This window comes from Bubalus bubalis, chromosome 9 (genome assembly GCF_019923935.1).
Source record: "Bubalus bubalis isolate 160015118507 breed Murrah chromosome 9, NDDB_SH_1, whole genome shotgun sequence".
Lineage (NCBI taxonomy): Eukaryota > Metazoa > Chordata > Mammalia > Artiodactyla > Bovidae > Bubalus > Bubalus bubalis.
In genome coordinates this window covers 97242844-97261963 of record NC_059165.1, presented here as the reverse complement: position 1 = coordinate 97261963, position 19120 = coordinate 97242844, and the positions used below count along the sequence as shown (strand labels likewise).

Genomic DNA, 19120 nt, shown 5'->3' with positions numbered 1-19120 from the left:
GTGGAGTAATCCCAGGGGGATTGAGGGGATATGAGGGAGGAGACTGTGGTGGGAAATGCCCATGGAAGAAAGCCAGGCAGCCATGGAAGCAAGGTGATACTGCCGAGTCATGCATAGGGAGGTGGAGCCATGACCATAGCCTCTCTCTCCACATGCCAGCATTGGCAGCTGAACAACAGAGAGGCTGGCCCATCAAATGCCCGATTAGCTGAACTACAGAGTGGGACCCCACCCAGGGTGCTCCTTTAAGTGCCTGACATGCCGATCTACAGAGTAAGACCCCAGCTAGGAGGGGGCCCTCTATGTGCCTGATGTGCCAAATGATGAAGAAGGACCCCAGGCAAGGGAGCCCTCTAAGTACCAGAATTGGTAGACCTATGGAGAAAGACTGGCCAAAGAGGCCTTCTGATCACCAGCTACAAGAGGCTCGAAGAAAGACTCTGACAGGGCCATAACACCTGTGGCAGAGGCAGTCCATGTCCCTGCACACTTGGCACTACCAGAGTCCCTGCAAGCCAAGCAGTTGTGCCACCTTCACGCTCAACTCTCATTGGGACAGAGCTGCCACAGGCAAAAAAAAGTCTTGCATCTATGCGCACAGAGTCACTTCTATCATGTCCAGCTCTTTGTGATCCTGTACACTGGCCTTCCAGGCTTCTCTCTCAGGGGGGTTCATCAGGTAGAAATATAGGAGCATATTGACCAATACTGGTTGCCATACCCTTCTAGAGCACTATATTTCCTGCTGCCCTTGCCGCTGACTCCCCTGAGTAACTGGGGCTGCCAGAACCCCCACAACTCAAGCAGCTGAACCATCTGCACACCTGGCCCTCACAAGGGTAAACCCAAGTTCTCCAGGGAAGCCTCAGGAGCAAACCCCAGTGGATGACCCACATGCAGAAGTGAAAATAAAACAATTGAAACTGAGGGGCAGTGTGGCTAAAGGAAGAAGACCCAAAACCTTCCTATAGCTGTACAAGCTGCAAATTCTACATGATCAATGAGGCAAACTCTGTGTCTATGGAATATATAAAAGGACGTTGAGAGCTCCCACAAAAGAAAATGCACTAGTTCTGATAGCTGTTGACATTGAAGGCAAGAACACACAGGAGTAGGACCAGATTAGAATCTGAGCTGTTCCCACAGCAGGTCCAGCGAACAGCACAGTGTTGGAGGGCATCCTAGGGAAGTGAGGTGGGCTGTGACTCCCAGTGAGGGAAAGGACTCTTACAGCAGTGACTCAAGAAAAACATTTATTATTCTTATGCTTTGACTTGTTCTGTAGATTCTTTTGGAATTTTTTTCTTTCTTTTATTTCCTATTTTTACCCCTCTGTTGTAGTTGTTGATTTTACTGGCACATGAAACCTAATTAAGCTTTTGAGCTTTTTTTTTTCTCAGTCACATTTTTTATGGTTGTTATAAACCTCTGCCTCTATGTTGGGTTTTTGCAGTTCTGTAGAATTTTCCTTTTTTGCTCTCTCTCTTTTTTTTATTTTAATTTTTAATTTTTATTTTTTCTACATTTATTCCTTTGTTTGCCTTTTCTACTGTTCTTTTCCCCTTGCAGTTAATCTTTAATATATATAAATCTTCATCTACCTGTATTTAACTTTGCGTATCTATTCTTCCTTTCTTTTCCTTCTTTCCTTTCCTTTCAACATATTTGTTAGTTTTGTTTGCATTAATTTATTCCCCAATTAGCACCTTGCTTTAGTTTTGCTTTCCAGTTTGTGCTTAAGTTAGTTTTGTTCTTAACTGGTAAATGTAATTTTTTATTTCCTTTGTTTGCCAGGCCAATCTACTGTACTTTATTTTTGTTGAACTGTTTGACTTTGCTTATGGGTGTATATGTATATGTGTATATTCCAATATTTTCATTATTATTTGCCTGATTTTGTAACTGCCATTTTTCTGGGGTTCATTTTGGTTTCTCATTTTTTTGGTATTTGTTTTAATCGCATTTAATGCCATAACAAACGACTTGTGGAATCTGTTCCTGACAGAAATCAAGCCCTGAGCCTTTGGAGTGGAAGCACTGATGCCAAGACCCTAGGCTACCAGAGAACTAACTCTAGGGAGTATCAAAGATAGAAAACTCACACAAAGGAAACCCCTTGAATGGAAGACGTGGCATCACCCAACCACCAGTAGTACCCTGTGCAGGATGCTTCATCTAAACAACAAACAAAAAAAAGTACAAACTCAATATTCAGCAGAAAGGATCACCACCTCCCTCAACCTTGCCCATCAGAGGACAAACAAACAAACAAATAAAAAACTCAGCACAAATCTCACCCTATATGAAGCTTGTACAAACCACTGTTCAAACTTAGGAGGGAAGAAACCTAAAGAAAGAAAAAATCAACCTTAAAGCCTGAGAAAAGGAAACCTCAAACACACTAAGTTAAAAAAAAATAATGAAAAGGCAGAGAAATACTACACAAATGAAGGATCAAACTAGAAACACAGGTGTTCAAATAAATGAAGAGGAAATGGGCAAAATACCTGAAAAAGAATTCAGAATAATGATAGTAAAGATGATCAAAACCGTGAAAACAAAATGAAGAAAATGTAAGAATCAACTAACAAAGACCTAAAAAATTAAAGAATAAACATACAGAGACAAACAACACAATTACTGAAATTAAAAATACTCTGGAAGGAATCAATAACAGAATATCTGAAGCAGAAGAATGAATCAGTGAGCTGGAAGACAAAATGGTGGGGAAAACTTCTGAAAAGCAGAATAAAGTAAAAAGAATGAAAAGAACTGAGGATAGACTCAGAGACCTCTGGGACAATATCAAACGTATTAACATTCAAATTATAGAGGTCCCAGAAGAAGAAGAGAAAAAGAAAGGATATGAGAAAATTTTTGAAGAGACTATAGATGAAAATTACCCCAACATGGAAAAGAAAATAGTCAATCAAGTCCAAGAGGCACAAAGAGCCCCATACAGGACAAACCCAAGGAGAAACACACCAAGATACATACTAATCAAACTAACAAAGATTAAATATAAAGAAAGAATTTTAAAAGCAACAAGGGAAAAACAGCAAGTAACATACAAGGGAAACCCCATATGCTTAACAGCTGATCTTTCAGCAGAAACTCTACAGGCCAGAAGGGAATGGCAGAATATATTTAAAGTACTGAAAGGGAAAAATCTACAACCAAGATTACTGTACCCAGCAAGGATCTCATTCAAAATTGATGGAGAAATAAAAAGGTTTTCAGACAAGCAAAAGTCTGAACAAAAACACATGGAGATTAAACGATGTTTCTGAATAGCCAACAGATTACTGAAGAAATCAAAAGGGAAATAAAAAAATTTCTAGAAACAAGTGAAAATTAAAACACAACATCTCATAACCTATGGGGTGCAGCAAAAGAAGCTCTAAGAAGGAAGTTTATAGCAATACAATCCTACCTCAAGAAACAAGAAAAACATGGACTAGACAATCTAACTTTACACCTAAAACAACTGGGAAAAGAAGGGGAAAAAAAAAACAAAATTAGTAGAAGGAAATAAATTATAAAGATCTGAGCAGAAATAAATGAAAAAGAAATGAACGGAACAATAGTAAAGTTTAATAAGACTGAAAGCTGCTTCTTTGAGAAGATAAACAAAATTGACAAACAGTTAGCCAGACACATCAAGAAAAAAAGAGAGAAGAATCAAATCAACAAATATAGAAATTAAAAAGGAGAGGTTACAGCAGACAATGCAGAAATAAAAAGGATTATGAGACTAATATGAACAACTATATGACAATAAAATAGGTAAACTGGAAGAAATGGACAGATTCTTAGAAAAGCTCAATCTTCCAAGACTGAAGCAGGAAGAAATAGGAATAAAACCGCCATATGACCCAGCAATTCCACTCCTAGGCATATACCCTGAGGAAACTAAAATTGAAAAAGACACATGTATCCCACTGTTCATTGCAGCACTATTTACAATAGCTAGAACATGAAAGCAACCTAGATGCCCATCAACAGATGAATGGATAAAGAAGTTGTGGTACATATACACAATGGAATATTATTCAGCCATGAAAAGGGATGCATTTGCGTCAGTTCTAATGACATGGATGAACCTAGAGCCAATTATACAGAGTGAAGTAAGTAAGAAAGAGAAACATAAATGTTGCATTCTAACACATATATAGAGAATCTAGAAAAATGGTTCTGAAGAGTTTATTTGCAGGGCAGCAATGGAGAAACAGACATAGAGAAATGACTTATGGAAATGGGGACAGGGGAAGAGAGGGTGATATGTATGGAAAGAGTAACATGGAAACTTTCATTACCGTATGTAAAATAGATACCCAATGGGAATTTGCTGTATGGCTCAGGAAACTCAAACAGGGGCTTTGTATCCCTAGGGGTGTGGGATGGGAAGTGAGATGGGAGGGAGGTTCAAAAGGGAGGGGATTTATGTATACCTATGTCTGATTCATGTTGAGCTTTGACAGAAGACAACAAAATTCTGTAAAGCAATTATCTTTCAATAAAAAAAAATTATTTAAAAAAAATTTTTAAGAAACAAAACCAAAAAAAAAAAAAAAAAAAAAAAACCAGAAAGAGAAACATGGTCTTGCACTATCCTGGTTTTAAGTAAAAATAAAAGACAATTATCAATTTCATCAAAGAATTTTATTGAACAACATATTAGTTTTGTTCTACTAATTTCTGCCATATTCCAGGCAACTTCATAATTCATAGGTGGATAATTATGCATTTTCTGTTGACTAATTCTGGATGCTTTTCATGGAGTACTGCTTTCAATTGGTCTAATTGGGAGCATTACTTGTTGGAATTAATCATCTGATTTTCTAGGAGGAGCTTATATTAATAACAGAGGACTCCTTTCCAATTCCACCATATACATCACCTTCTTTGGGTGAACACCAGTCTTTAGTGTGGTTGGTGGTAATTCATTTCACTTGCACCATGATCTCTTCCATTCCACATTACTGTACAGTATCCACTGTACATCACCTGTCACAATTTGTTTTAAAAACAGAACGTTTTTCTTACATTTAAGTAGAGAATCACAAGCAGAAATACGGTCAAGAAGGCTTTTTCACTTATGTGAAATCCAGATATCAAAGCAATAAACATAATCAAGCTGGTGCAAATTATTTTCTCACCTAATATCTTGATTTGATCGCTATCAACTTCAACTTGTCTACCCAACCATGGAGCATTGTCCAGTGAGAAATCTCCAGTACAGAACTTCGCAAACCACTTTGGACATGTTCAACCAGTCACAGCACCTTCTACATAAATCCTTTCTCATCTTTCAGTTGAGATTTTACCTTTCTTGAAATAATAAAGCACCATATGTCAAAAAATAAAAATAAAAAATAAAGTGGCCCAAAAAAGGGGATGATTCACCTTTCAAGGATGCTTGCACCACCAAAGAAAATTATTGAATCTCCGTAGATATAATGAGATTCAGTCAAGGAGTGATTATGATACACAAAGGGTCCTCAATGTCCCTACTGTCATGTTAAACCATGAAAGAGAAGCAATATTCAGGTGTAAATCAAAGAAAGGCAAGGGGGTCATAAGACTTACAAAACTGATAACATGAGAGAGGTAGAATTTTTATATCACCAGGTTTAGTTTTGCTACATTTTCAAGACTACACTCAAATGGGTGACCAGATCCTAAGAGGAGATTGTTCTGTTAAGGAATCTCCACAAGGCCCTTTTGATGCCCCAGTTTCTCAGACTGTAGACAAAGGGGTTCAGCATGGGGGTGACCACAGTGTACATCACCGAGGCTGCAGCATTCTTCCTGGGAGATAGTGAAAGAGCTGAGCTGAGGTACTCACCTAGGGCTGTTCCATAAAATAAGCAAACAACTGCCAAGTGAGAACCACAGGTAGAGAAGGCTTTATACCTCCCACCTGATGAGGGGACCCTCAGAATGGAGACAAGAATTTTATAGTAAGAGAAAAAGATTCCTGAGGTAGGGAGAAAACCAGACACGGCACCAATAATATACCTGACTATACTATTTTTGAGTGTGTCAGAACAGGCAAGGTTGAGGAGTTGGGAAGGGTCACAGAAGAAACTAGAAATTTCTACATTCTTGAAGCAGGGAAGTTGTAGCACAATCATATTGTGCACCTGGGAGTCCAAAAGGCTAACACAAAAGGACACCAAAACTAAGGAGCAACAGAGGCGCGGGTTCATGATGACCGTGTAGTGCAGTGGGTGACAGATGGCCACAAACCTGTCATAGGCCATCACAGTAAGAAGCATACAATCCATACACGCAAAAAGGATAAAAATAGACATCTGTGTCAGGCAGCCTGCATAGGAGATGACTCTGCTGTGACCTTGGATGTTCACAATCATCTTAGGGATGGTGGTGGAGATGAAACTGATGTCAACCAAGGACAGATTGGAGAGGAAAAAGTACATGGGGGTGTGGAGGCGGGGGTCAGAGATGACGGCCAGGATGATGAGCAGGTTCCCCAGCACGGTGACCAGGTACATGGACAGGAACAGGACACAGAGCAAAGGCTCCAGTTCTGGATCATCTGAGAGGCCCAGGAGGAAGAATTCTGAGACACTGGTTAGATTTCCAGTTCTATGTAGGTTGGATATCTTTGGAAAAAGAAAAGGGGACTGGAAAAATAGGAAATACATAAATGGTCAGTCATGCAGCACTGTGTCCATATTTTGGATTCAACTAACTTATTTCTAAGATTATATATCCCTGTTCCTTCAACAATATTTCTCACTGACAAATTATATTTGCTTAGAATTTTTCCTCCTTGATTTCTGTGTTATATATGTCTGTTTATAAACTCTTAGATTATAAAACTTCACAGAAAAGTGAAAGGGAACTACAACATCCATGGTCTCAGTTAAATACAGCCTACTTCTTTAGAAATAATACAGAAAGAGAAAGTCCCTTCCCCTTTATGCAAAATTATACTTCAAAGAAATGAAATATTTGTATAAATCTTATTTTATTTAAATTCAATTCTAGATATTTCCTTTATTTGGAATATTTTTAAAATCTCTATGAAATGAAGGACTTGGACGTCTGGATTCTAAATGAAAAATGTTCACAGTCAGAAAGCATTATTAGGTGATACTCAGAGTCTTATTGGTTTCTCTGTCTTCCCTCCTTCATGAAATAAGTAATTACTCAATTATCAGGGTTCTGTTTTAAAAATCACTTAGTATATATTTCATTTGACTTTGGTGGACTGAAAACTTTGATCTGCATGGTTTAATTAAGTGCACATGATCGTACAGCATCAGCGACTATAATTATAGCATTAGTGTACAGAGCATTTCAATGACTAAACAATAATGAAATTTTAGAAACACTCTTGACATTTTTTTTTAATTTTATACAGTGTTATTTGTTTCCATACCATCTCAGTTAAATGTCTAATGTGTGAGACCACTTTAGATTTTTTGGACACTAATCTGTGTTGGTGAAATAATACTACCTTATTGTTTTGCTTTTTTGTTTTCAGTTTATTGAAGTGATTGATAAAATTGCATATATTTGTGTTGTGCCACATGAAGGTTTTGAAAAGAGGTTTTGAAAAATGAAAATCTTCATTAAAATGATGATTTAACAGAATACAAATCGTGAATAACTACCATAATCAAATTAATTAATGTCACCTTACATAGCTTCTATTTGTGCTCACACGCCTATGTGGTAAGTTAAACAGACCTCTCACAGCAGATTTCAAGAACACACAATACAAAATTATTAGCTATAGTCATCAGACTGCATATTAGAGCCCCAGAATGTATTCATTTTATAACAAAATTTTATATCTTTTGACCAACATTTCTCCACCTTCTCCACTACCAGTTCTCAAAACTACAGCTCTTTTTAAAAAACTTCTTATTTTATATTGGAGTATAGCCAGTTAACAATGTTGTGATAGTTTCAGGCAAACAGCAAAGGAACTCAGCCATACATATAAGTGTATCCATTCTGCCTCAAAATCCCCTTCCCTCCACGCTGCCACATAACATTGAGCAGAGTTCCCTGTGCTATACAGTAAGTCCTTGTTGGTTGTACATGTGTACCTTTGGCCAAATCATGTTGATGTAAGGCAAAAACCATCACAATATTTTAATTACCTTCCAGTAAAATAAATAAATCAATTAAAAATATAAATGTAACAAAGAACAAAAAAAGCATATAGCAGAGTGTACATGTTGATTCCCTCCCTAACTATATCTCCCCTCATGGCTAAGTAATATCCTATTGTTTATATACACACCATCTTTTCTTTACCTGTTCATCTGTCAACAGACATGTATTCATACTTTCACTATTTCAAATAATATTGCAATGACAAGGGAATGCATTAAAAAGATTTAAATAGAATCATCCCAACACATCTTGCAGTATCCTTATCTATGAAATTATGATAGTAATTGAACCTACAGAATAATACCATTCAAGAAATTTTTAAAAATCATTTATATAGATTTGACCAGTGATTCTCACTTCCATTTCATCAATTACTTATGTGTGCTCATTTAAAAATGCTTAGTTACCCCAACTTCAGCCCAGAACCAGTTTCAGGATCTCTACTAGTGGGTGTCTTGGTCTCCCTTCTGTGAACCAGGGCTTGATCAACACTGCCTTAGAATGAATATTGCCCAACACTTAGAAAAATCTCCATGAGTATTATCAATTAATACTGTCATTAATACCCTACCTATTCTTAAAATAAAAACATTTAATAATATTGCTTCAGATCCCACATATTATAGAGATTTGAAACATTAATGATAAAATTGAACTTCTCTTGGAATCTCAGTTCTATCCCATTCCTCTGCATACATGTTCCCAAAAGCAACTAGTGTGATGAACTTGATAGATGTTTCCTTGTAAATGTTTCCATAATGTCAATATTCATTTCACATTATGCATAACCAGCTTTTAAAAACTTTTCCCTAAATAGAATACTATCCATATTGCCTCTGAATGCACTTCTTTACCCAACATTTTGGTTAAGTCTCTTGTGAAGTACATACAACTACATCAAACAATTTCCTGACACATGTTATTACATAAGGAAAGATACCATTTTCTTCAGTTAGTAAATTTATATCAATTAATTTCACTTTAAAAAATTTTACACATTTAAATGCAGTAATATATAATTTAATATATTTTATATATAAGTATTTAGTTTACATTACATATATTATTTTTTATTTATATCAGTTTTTGCTTACAACAATCCTATGAAAATTCTTGTACCTCTCTCTGTTTCAAATGGAAATTAGTACACAACACGTGAGTGGTTATTAGTTAAGTTCTCAAAATGGGTGCATAACCAGTTTGGTGTGTGTTTGTGCTTAGTCATGTCTGACTCTTTGCGATCCCATGCACTGGAGCCCGCCAGGCTCCTCTGTCCATGGGATTCTCCAGGCAAGAATACTGGAGTGGGTTACAATTTCTTTCTCCAGGGGATCTTCCTGACCCAGGGATTGAACCCGGGCCTCCTGCATCACAGGTAGATTCTATGTTGTCTGAGCCACCAGGGAAGCTAATTCCCTATATTTGTTTCAGTGCAAAAATAACATTCTGTCAACTGCATTCATACTATTTTCACCTTATATAGGAAATATTTTCAACCTTAAATTTGAAAGCTGTACTGCAATGCATGATTATTCATTGAAAACCTTACAGTCATCCGTGTTAGTGCCATTATGACCTCTGTAAACTGTGGCCTTAGTCCAGTGATTCACAGATACTCACTGAACCAAAAGGGGATGAAACAATTCTCTACCTTCCTTTCACCTCTGGGACCCAAGTAGGTTTGAAAAGAAACACATGAGCCACAGTGGAGATGACTGAGAGCTGGTACATGAAAAATCAGATCAGTGATTTGAGTCCTGGGTCTTTCACCCCTATGTGAAATGTGTGCAAATATCTCAAGCTCTCTGTGCTTCTCTTCTTCTTGGACATAAAGATCTATCACCCACTCTAGAATATATGTGGCATCAAAGGGGAACTGGAAACAATACTCGGTCATTTGTAGAAATAATTTTAATCATTATTGGGATAGTGTGCTTATTAATAGGGCTTCCCAGGAGGCACTAGTGGTAAAGAACCTGCCTGCCAATGCAGGAGACATGAGATGCAGGTTTGATCCCTGGATCAGAAAGATCCCTTGGAGGAGGGCATGGCAACCCATTCCAGTATTCTTGCCTGCAAAACGCCATGGACAGAGGGGTCTGGTGGACTACAGTCCATGGCATTGCAAATAGTTGGATACAACTGAAGCGAGTTAGCAGGCATGCATGTTTATTAATAAAATACAATGCCCAAAATTTAATGATGTATCATGGAGTATATGGCAGAGAGATCAAAGCCTTTCCTATCTCAGAGCTGGAGCACAGTTAACGTGAAACCCTAAAATAAGTCTCAGCCCATGCATTAAAATATACATGTCCTATTCTTTTCTCTTTTATTCCCCTCATATTCATGAAAATCTCTTCAATGACTTCTCAGTGATTGAATGCTGCAGATGCTCTTAAATGGAAAATAACAAGTCTTAAAGAAAGTCTGCGACATAGACAGAAACAAACAGTATTTTAATGTCTCTAGTCCTGCAGGACATTCTGAAAAGGATGAGAAAACTGGCATAAATGGCCCACTGTGTAGAAGCCATATTGCTCACAAGTAGTTTCTATGGAAAAGAGAAGAGTTTATTCAACACTTACCTGGGTTTTTTTTTTTTTAATTTAAATTTTATTTTATTTTTAAACTTTACATAACTGTATTAGTTTTGCCAAATATCAAAATGAATCTGCCACAGGTATACATGTGTTCTCCATCCTGAACCCTCCTCTCTCCTCCCTCCCCATTCCATCCCTCTGGGTCGTCCCAGTGCACCAGCCCCAAGCATCCAGTATCGTGCATCGAACCTGGACTGGCAACTCTGTGCCAACAAGATATAGGTTTTGGGGAATCAGAAATAAATGAGCTTCACTCAGTTCTCTTCATCTATGAAGAATGTACTCATAGAAACAAAAATAAAATGTTAAGTCAGGGATGTAGGGAAACCACATCAGATCTCAAGATATTTAAATCTGATGACATGACAATTACCCTTATCATTATTAGTAACAAAATCAATTATGTATTTTTTAAGTTAACATTTATTTATTTTTTTATTTTATTTTTTATTTTATTTTATTTTTAAACTTTACATAATTGTATTAGTTTTTTCCCTTTCTTTGTGCATCCATCACATAGCTATTGCACTGAGGGTAGGCATTATTTGCTTAGTCCCAATTCAGTGGTTCTGTATGAAAGAGGAATCACTCAGTTGATAATCTTAAGTATCAAAATTCTAAGAAATTGCTCCACAACACACTAAGAATGAGTGGAGCAAGCAGGATTCAAAATTAAGGTTTTCTTCTCTGAGTCCCATGCCCTAAATTTCATTTTCAGACTTTCTGAAAGTTTTCAGCAGAGGTAGAGAGGTATAACTACAGATGCATCTAGAGTATATTATTTTAAACATTTTCATTTTCCTGCATAAGACTGGACCACAAGACTGATTTTGTGTCTCCTTTTGTGATTGACTTAGCTCATTATAACTATAGAGGAGACAGTAGACAGGTGAAGTGAAATCACAGAACAGCATCAACAGAGATCTACCTTAAAGTATCAGGTGCCGATTATTTCTATGGCTTCGTCTGTGATTTCAGTTGTTCTTCCCATAGTTGATGAGGCAAGTGCCACCTACTGCCCAACACTGTGTCCTCCAGGAAATTCCAAGGGGAAGGGCACAGTAAGCAAGGAGTGCCAGGAAGTGACAGGACTGTTTGGGTGAAAAGGGGAAGACTGCCCAGATGCCATGTGTCTGGAGTCAGTCTCCCCACATTGACGGGCTTCAGGTTTGACTTTAATACTTTCTAACTCATGAACTGGTAGATGTGACATAAAATGCTGTGCCTCTTTCCTCTTTTTAAAATTATAATAATGTGTGCATTAACAATTTGGGAGAGATTATGCAGACAGAAAATGTACCTCAGAGTCTGACACTTAAGAAGCCTTGAACAACAGTACATGATGTTATGATCAATTTTATCCTCCTCATTCTCATCACTGCTTTCATATGATTTAAATGAATGAAGGGAAGTTTACAGACCCATTAGCTGCTCTTGTGGGAAGGATGCCAGACAGAACCAGAACCAGTAAGGCGTATGCAGAACTCTGAATGAGAGTTCTCATATGCCAACCAGAACCTAATAGATAAATTTCAAAAGTCTCTATTCCAAAACCATGTAGATGGGTGCCTTCCTACCTTTTATGAAAACTATTATGTTTTCTGCTCTTGAGGGGGAAATAATGCTCAAACAGTCCCTCTGTCAATTACTGTCTCCCTCACCTCAGCACTTACTGGGCTGGGCTGCATCTCTGCTGAAGCAGGACCAAGGAGCACAGACTCTGCCTCTCTCCTGCCTGGTGTGTGATGAAGCCTCAGGGTCCCTGCTCAGGATAGGAAGGAAGACACACGCAGATTGGACCTTCTGATGCAGGTTCCTACAAAGGATGGAGACATAGGTGTGGACTCACAATATTAGAACAGGCAAACTAAAGAACTGGAGGTACTGGCCAATTATTTTCAGTGGTATGACCTTAGTGCTCAACGCCCAAAGCTCATCATTAGCCAGTTGGTCCATGTTGTCCCAATCTCTGGAGACTTGTTAATATTAACAGAACAAGAAAAGGAGAAAAGTGAATGTCCTGGGAATGTTCCTCCTCTCCTCAGGTGGTTGTGCACCTCTCCTCTTTACTTCTTACTTCCAAGTTGTGCGAGGATAACATAAAATTCAGACTTTTTTCTCAATTTAATCACACAATGTGTGATTTTGATATTTGTAAGTCCACTTTACTTATCATGAAATCTAGGTGTATTAGAACTTCTATACCAAGGATATAATACACTTTTCATTTTCTCAGTTAATAGTTGTCTGTAAGTAAGTATAAATTTTTATTTTCATTGCCCTACTCCTTGCTTTGAATGGCATTTTATATCATTAAGATTTGCATTTTGTCTCTAATTTGAATGAGTCTTTGTTTCTGAGTTTTTCTCTAATGGAATTATGTTGGGATGAGTCTTTGTTTCTGAGTTTTTCTCTAATGGAATTATGTTGGCATATTAGAAAAGATTTTTATTTTTAAAATTTATTGAATATAAATGATTTACAATGGTGTGTTAGTTTCAGGTGTACAAGAAAGTGAATCATTTATACATCATATATACCTACTCTTTTTTAGATTTCTCCCACATTAGTCACTACAGGGTATTGAAAAGAGTTCCCTATGCTATACAGTAGGTTCTTATTAGTTATATATTATTATATACAGTTGTGTATATATGTCAATCCCAATCTCAGTGCATCCCTATCCCTTCATTACCCCATAGTAACTATAAGTTTAGTTTCTACATCTGTAACTCTATTTCTATTTGTAGATAAATTGATTTATACCTTTTTTTAAGATTCCACATATAAGTGACACCATGATATTTGATTTTCTCTGCCTGACTTACTTCACTTAGTATGACAATCTCTAGGTCCATCCATTTTGCTGTGAATGACATTATTTCATTATTTTTATGGATGAGTAAATTGCAAGCATCTGCTGGATCATCGAAAAAGCAAGAGAGTTCCAGAAAAACATCTATATCTGCTTTATTGACTATGCCAAAGCCTTTGACTGTGTGGATCACAATAAACTGTGGAAAATTCTGAAAGAGATGGGAATAACAGACCACCTGATCCGCCTCTTGAGAAACCTGTATGCAGGTCAGGAAGTAACAGTTAGAACTGGACATGGAACAACAGACTGGTTCCAAATAGGAAAAGGAGTTCGTCAAGGCTGTATATTGTCACCCTGTTTATTTAACTTCTATGCAGAGTACATCATGAGAAACACTGGGCTGAAAGAAGCACAAGCTGGAATCAAGATTGCTGGGAGAAATATCAATAACCTCAAATATGCAGATGACACCACCCTTATGGCAGAAAGTGAAGAGGAATTCAAAAGCCTCTTGATGAAAGTGAAAGTGGAGAGTGAAAATGTTGGCTTAAATCTCAACATTCAGAAAACGAAGATCATGGCATCCGGTCCCATCACTTCATGGGAAATAGATGGGGAAACAGTGGAAACAGTGTCAGACTTTATTATTTGGGGCTCCAAAATCACTGCAGATGGTGACTGCAGCCATGAAATTAAAAGACGCTTACTCCTTGGAAGGAAAGTTATGACCAACCTAGATAGCATATTCAAAAACAGAGACATTACTTTGCCAGCAAAGGTTCCTCTAGTCAAGGCTATGGTTTTTCCTGTGGTCATGTATGGATGTGAGAGTTGAACTGTGAAGAAGGCTGAGCACCGAAGAATTGATGCTTTTGAACTGTGGTATTGGAGAAGACTCTTGAGAGTCCCTTGGACTGCAAGGAGATCCAACCAGTCCATTCTCAAGGAGATCAGCCCTGGGGTTTCTTTGGAAGGAATGATGCTAAAGCTGAAACTCCAGTACTTTGGCCACCTCATGCGAAGAGTTGACTCATTGGAAAAGACTCTGATGCTGGGAGGGATTGGGGGCAGGAGGAGAAGGGGACGACAGAGGATGAGATGGCTGGATGGCATCACTGACTCGATGGACGTGAGTCTGAGTGAACTCCGGGAGTTGGTGATGGACAGGGAGGCCTGGCGTGCGGCAGTTCATGGGGTTGCAAAGAGTCAGACACGACTGAGCGACTGATCTGATCTGATCTGATCTGATTGTGTTGCTGCTGCTGCTAAGTCGCTTCAGTCGTGTCTAACTCTGTGTGACCCCATGGACTGCAGCCTACCAGGATTCTCTGTCCATGGGATTCTCCAGGCAAGAACTCTGGAGTGGGTTGCCATTTCCTTCTCCAATGCATGAAAGTGGAAAGTGAAAGTGAATTTGCTCAGTCGTGTCCTACTCTTAGCGACCCCATGGACTGCAGCCTACCAGGCTCCTCCATCCATGGGATTTTCCAGGCAACAGTACTGGAGTGGAGTGCCATTGCCTTCTCCCACAATATTGTGTTGGCTTCTGCTATTCATCAACATGAATCAGCCACAGGTATACATATGTCCCCTCCCTCTGGAGTCCCCCTCCCATCTCCATCCCATCCCATCCCTCTAGGTTGTCACAAAGCACTGGGTTGAGTTCCCTGTGTCACATATAAAATCCTCACTTGCTATTTATTTTGCATATGCTGATGTATACATGAAAGGGAATTACTCATCTTTTGAGTATGCCTGGGCTGCCAGGAATAAACTATAGAATCTCTGTAGATATAATAACATTCTACACATTCCACTCTGCACTTACTGGGCTGGGCTGCATCTCTGCTAGAACATGACCAAGGAGCACAGACTCACTGACCCTCTCCTGCCTGATGTGTGATGAAGCCTCAGGGTCCCTCCTCAGGATGGGCAGAAAGACAGAATCAGGCTGAACCTTATGATGCAGTCTCCTGCAAAGGATAAAGATGTGGGTGTGGAGTCACAATATTAAAACTGGCAAACTAAAGAGCTCTAGGCACAGGCTAATTATTTAAAATGATTTGACCTTAGGGCTCATGCCCAGAGCTCATCATTAGCCAGTGGGACAGTGTTGTCTCTATCTCTGGGGACTTGTTAATATTAACAGCAAAGGAAAAGGAGAAAAGTGACTGTCCTGGGCAGTGACTCAGTTCCTCTTCTCAGAAGGAAATTCACCTGTACTCTTGCTTCTTACTTCTAGTTTACAGGTTCTTAACATAAAACTCAGATTTTATTTCACAATCTAAAACACTCAGTGTGGTCTTGATATCTGCAAACTGATTGTATCAATCATGAGGTCTATGCAGCATTAGATCCATACCAAGGATATGATACACTTTCCATTTTCACAGTTAATATTTGTTTCTAAGGATAACTTCTTATTTTCCTTTCCTCACCCTGGCTCAGCTGGTATTGGAAATGGTGGACTTCACTGTTTTGCTAATTTGAATGAATCTTCAGTTCTAAGTTTTTTCTCTAAATGAATTACATTGGCATATTAGAAAACTGTTGATCTTTACTTATGATTTTATTACTGATACTTTAAATATTTCAGTGTGTCTCCCAGAAAGTTGCATTCAAGGTCATAGCCAGGGCTGCAGGCATCTCAAGATTGAATCAGCAGGTGTCCACTTTCAAGCACACTCATGAACCTGTTGGGCGGATTCACCTGTCCACACAATATTGTCCAAAGAATTCCTTCAGTTCCTTGACACTTGACCTCCTTGCCTGGTGGGGGAGTTGGGTTTTATCAGTGTGGACTATCAATAAAACAAGAGAGGGATGCAGCAAGAACAAAGCCAGATTATTTTACTCGCTTCCCAGAATTGACTTCCCAACATTCTTCCACATTCTCATTTGTTGGAAGTGGGTCTCTATGTACATGTCACACTCAGTGGGAAGGGAAATATGCAAAGCAATGAAAACCAAGAGATGGGACATTGGGAGCTTCTCAGATACTGCCCACCACACAATCCTCGTTCTCTATAAAGACTATGTCCTCCAAACAGATTCATTTTGATATTTGGCAAAACTAATACAATTATGTAAAGTTTAAAAATAAAATAAAATTAATTAAAAAAAAAAAGACTATGTCCTCCAAACAATTCAAGACTCAGGGCTTGTCCATCTGCTTTCCAGCATATCCCCAAATTCATCCCACCACCATGATCTCAACAAAAATTTCCTGGACACAAGCTAGATTATGGGTAGAACTTACTCTCCCCTGGGTACTTCTGCAGATCCTACTCTACTGCTTCACATAATACAGTCTGAAGTAGACCCCTGGTTTCTGATATACTAAGAGAGCTCCTCCCAGAGAAGGCAATGGCACCCCACTCCAGTGGGATCTTGCCTGGAAAATCCCATGGACGGAGGAGCCTGGTGGGCTGCAGTCCATGGGGTCACGAAGAGTCAGACATGACTGAGAGACTTCACTTTCACTTTTCACTTTCATGCATTGGAGAAGGAAATGGCAATCCACTCCATTGTTCTTGCCTGGAGAATCCCAGGGACTAGGGAACCTGGTGGGCTGCCGTCTATGGGGTCGCACAGAGTCGGACATGACTGAAGCGACTTAGCAGCAGCAAGAGAGCTCCTCCACCAACATCAGGACAACCTGCAGCCATTTTATGGATGAATGTAATAAATTTTCCATGCACTTCCAATTTCTGCTAACTACATGGGAATCTACTCGCTCCAGAACATATTTTCTTTAGGTTTCTTTGTGGTCTCAGTGCTTGAAAACTTTTATAAAATGTGGTTTGGGCTCACCTGTTTTTTAATAGTGGATAAAGTGGGATGTTTGTGGATAGTGGTATGATGTAATTTTTAAAATTCTATCTACAACTATGGAGAACAGCATGGAAGTTCCTTCAGAAACTAGGATACAACTGCCATATGACCCAGCAATTCTACTATGGGCATATTCCCTGAGAAAACCATAATTCAAAAAGACATATATATCCCAAAGTTCATCAGTACACTAGTTGCAATAGCTGAGACATGGAAGCAACCTAGATGTCCAACTACAGATGAAATGGATAAAGAAGATGTGGTACATATATATAATGGAATACTACTCAGCCATAAAAGAAATGAAACTGAGTCCATTGTAGTGAGGTAGATGAACCTAGAGTCTGTCATACAGAGTGACATGTCAGAAGGTTCGATGCACGATACTGGATGCTTGGGGCTAGTGCACTGGGACGACCCAGAGGGATGGTATGGGGAGGGAAGAGGGAGGAGCGTTCAGGATGGGGAACACATGTATACCTGTGGCGGATTCATTTTGATATTTGGCAAAACTAATACAAATATGTAAAGTTTAAAAATAAAATAAAATTTAAAAAAAAGAAAAAGAAAACAAATATCATATATTAATGTGTATATATATATATATGTGGAATCTAGAAAAATGGTATTGATGAACTTATTTGAGGGGCAGGAATGGAGCACCTGATGTAGAGAACGGATTTGTGGACACAGTGAATGAAGGAAAGAGTGGGATGAAAGGAGAATGTAACATCGACATATGCACACTATCATGTGTAAAATGGATACCTGGTGAGAAGTTGCTATAGAACACAGGGAGCCCAGTCTGGTGCTCTTCGATGACCTAGTTGGGTGGGATCAGGGGAGAGGAGGGAGGCTCAAGAGGAAAGTGATATATGTATAAATATGACTGATTCGTGTTGTATGGCAGATACCAACACAACATTATGAATCAATTTTCTTCCAATTATAAGACAACATAAATATTAAAAACCAAAAAAATACCCATGCATATTGATTGTAATTTCAGAGTGATATGTATGGAACAACCTTATTCTTTGTAAAAGGTAAAACAAAACAAAACAAAAAAAACTCCTTGCATTTGCTTTGGCCTACCTGAATATAGAGAAGAGGATGAAAGAAATCCTAGGTGCAATACTCAATTAATCCAGCAAATGAGGTTGGAGAAGGAGGGGAAGGATGATTTTCTTTATAATTCTATCGCTGGCTTGTCACAATGAGTGGATGTTGTTTTTGTAAAAATGCAATTGAGAAAAATAAATGGTTGATGAATGAGTAAAAAAGGAGAAAAAAAGTGAAGGAAGCTACAACTCCAAGGCCTTGAGAGATATAAAGGGAACAGTCGAGGATTTAGGGTAAAGAGAATTTTACTGACCACAATTGAATGTATATAAGATGACCACAAGATGGGAAATAGAGCAAGGATTTTAGAGCTCCACCCCAAACAAAGTATATAAATGTGAGTTTGGGGCAAAGATGATAGCTTCACAACCAGCACACAGACCCAAATGTATGGTATGAAGAGAGACCATATGTGCAAATCATTTTCAGGAATAATGGAGGAAATAAACTGCCAGTTGGCTTTTCATATTGTCCCCTACTGAAGTCTGATCACTTTAGCATCTTCGTCCATGAGCAGTTAGGACCCAAGCCATAAAGGGCACCTTTGAATGAAAGTATTGGTTCATATCAGTAATTCTCAGTAGGA

General features: G+C 38.5%; 1 protein-coding gene across 1 annotated transcript; it reads right to left on the bottom strand.

Moving 5' to 3' along the window:
• Positions 1 to 5681: 5681 nt before the first annotated feature.
• LOC123464572 (olfactory receptor 18-like) lies at positions 5682 to 6661 on the bottom strand. Its single transcript, XM_045161874.1, has one exon. The coding sequence runs from the start codon at positions 6516 to 6518 to the stop codon at positions 5682 to 5684; it is 837 nt and encodes a 278-aa protein (XP_045017809.1). The 5' UTR covers positions 6519 to 6661.
• Positions 6662 to 19120: the final 12459 nt, after the last annotated feature.

Excerpts from the sequence above, each read along its gene's own strand:
- LOC123464572 (XM_045161874.1), bottom strand. The coding sequence starts at position 6,518 with ATGTACCTGGTCACCGTGCTGGGGAACCTGCTCATCATCCTGGCCGTC.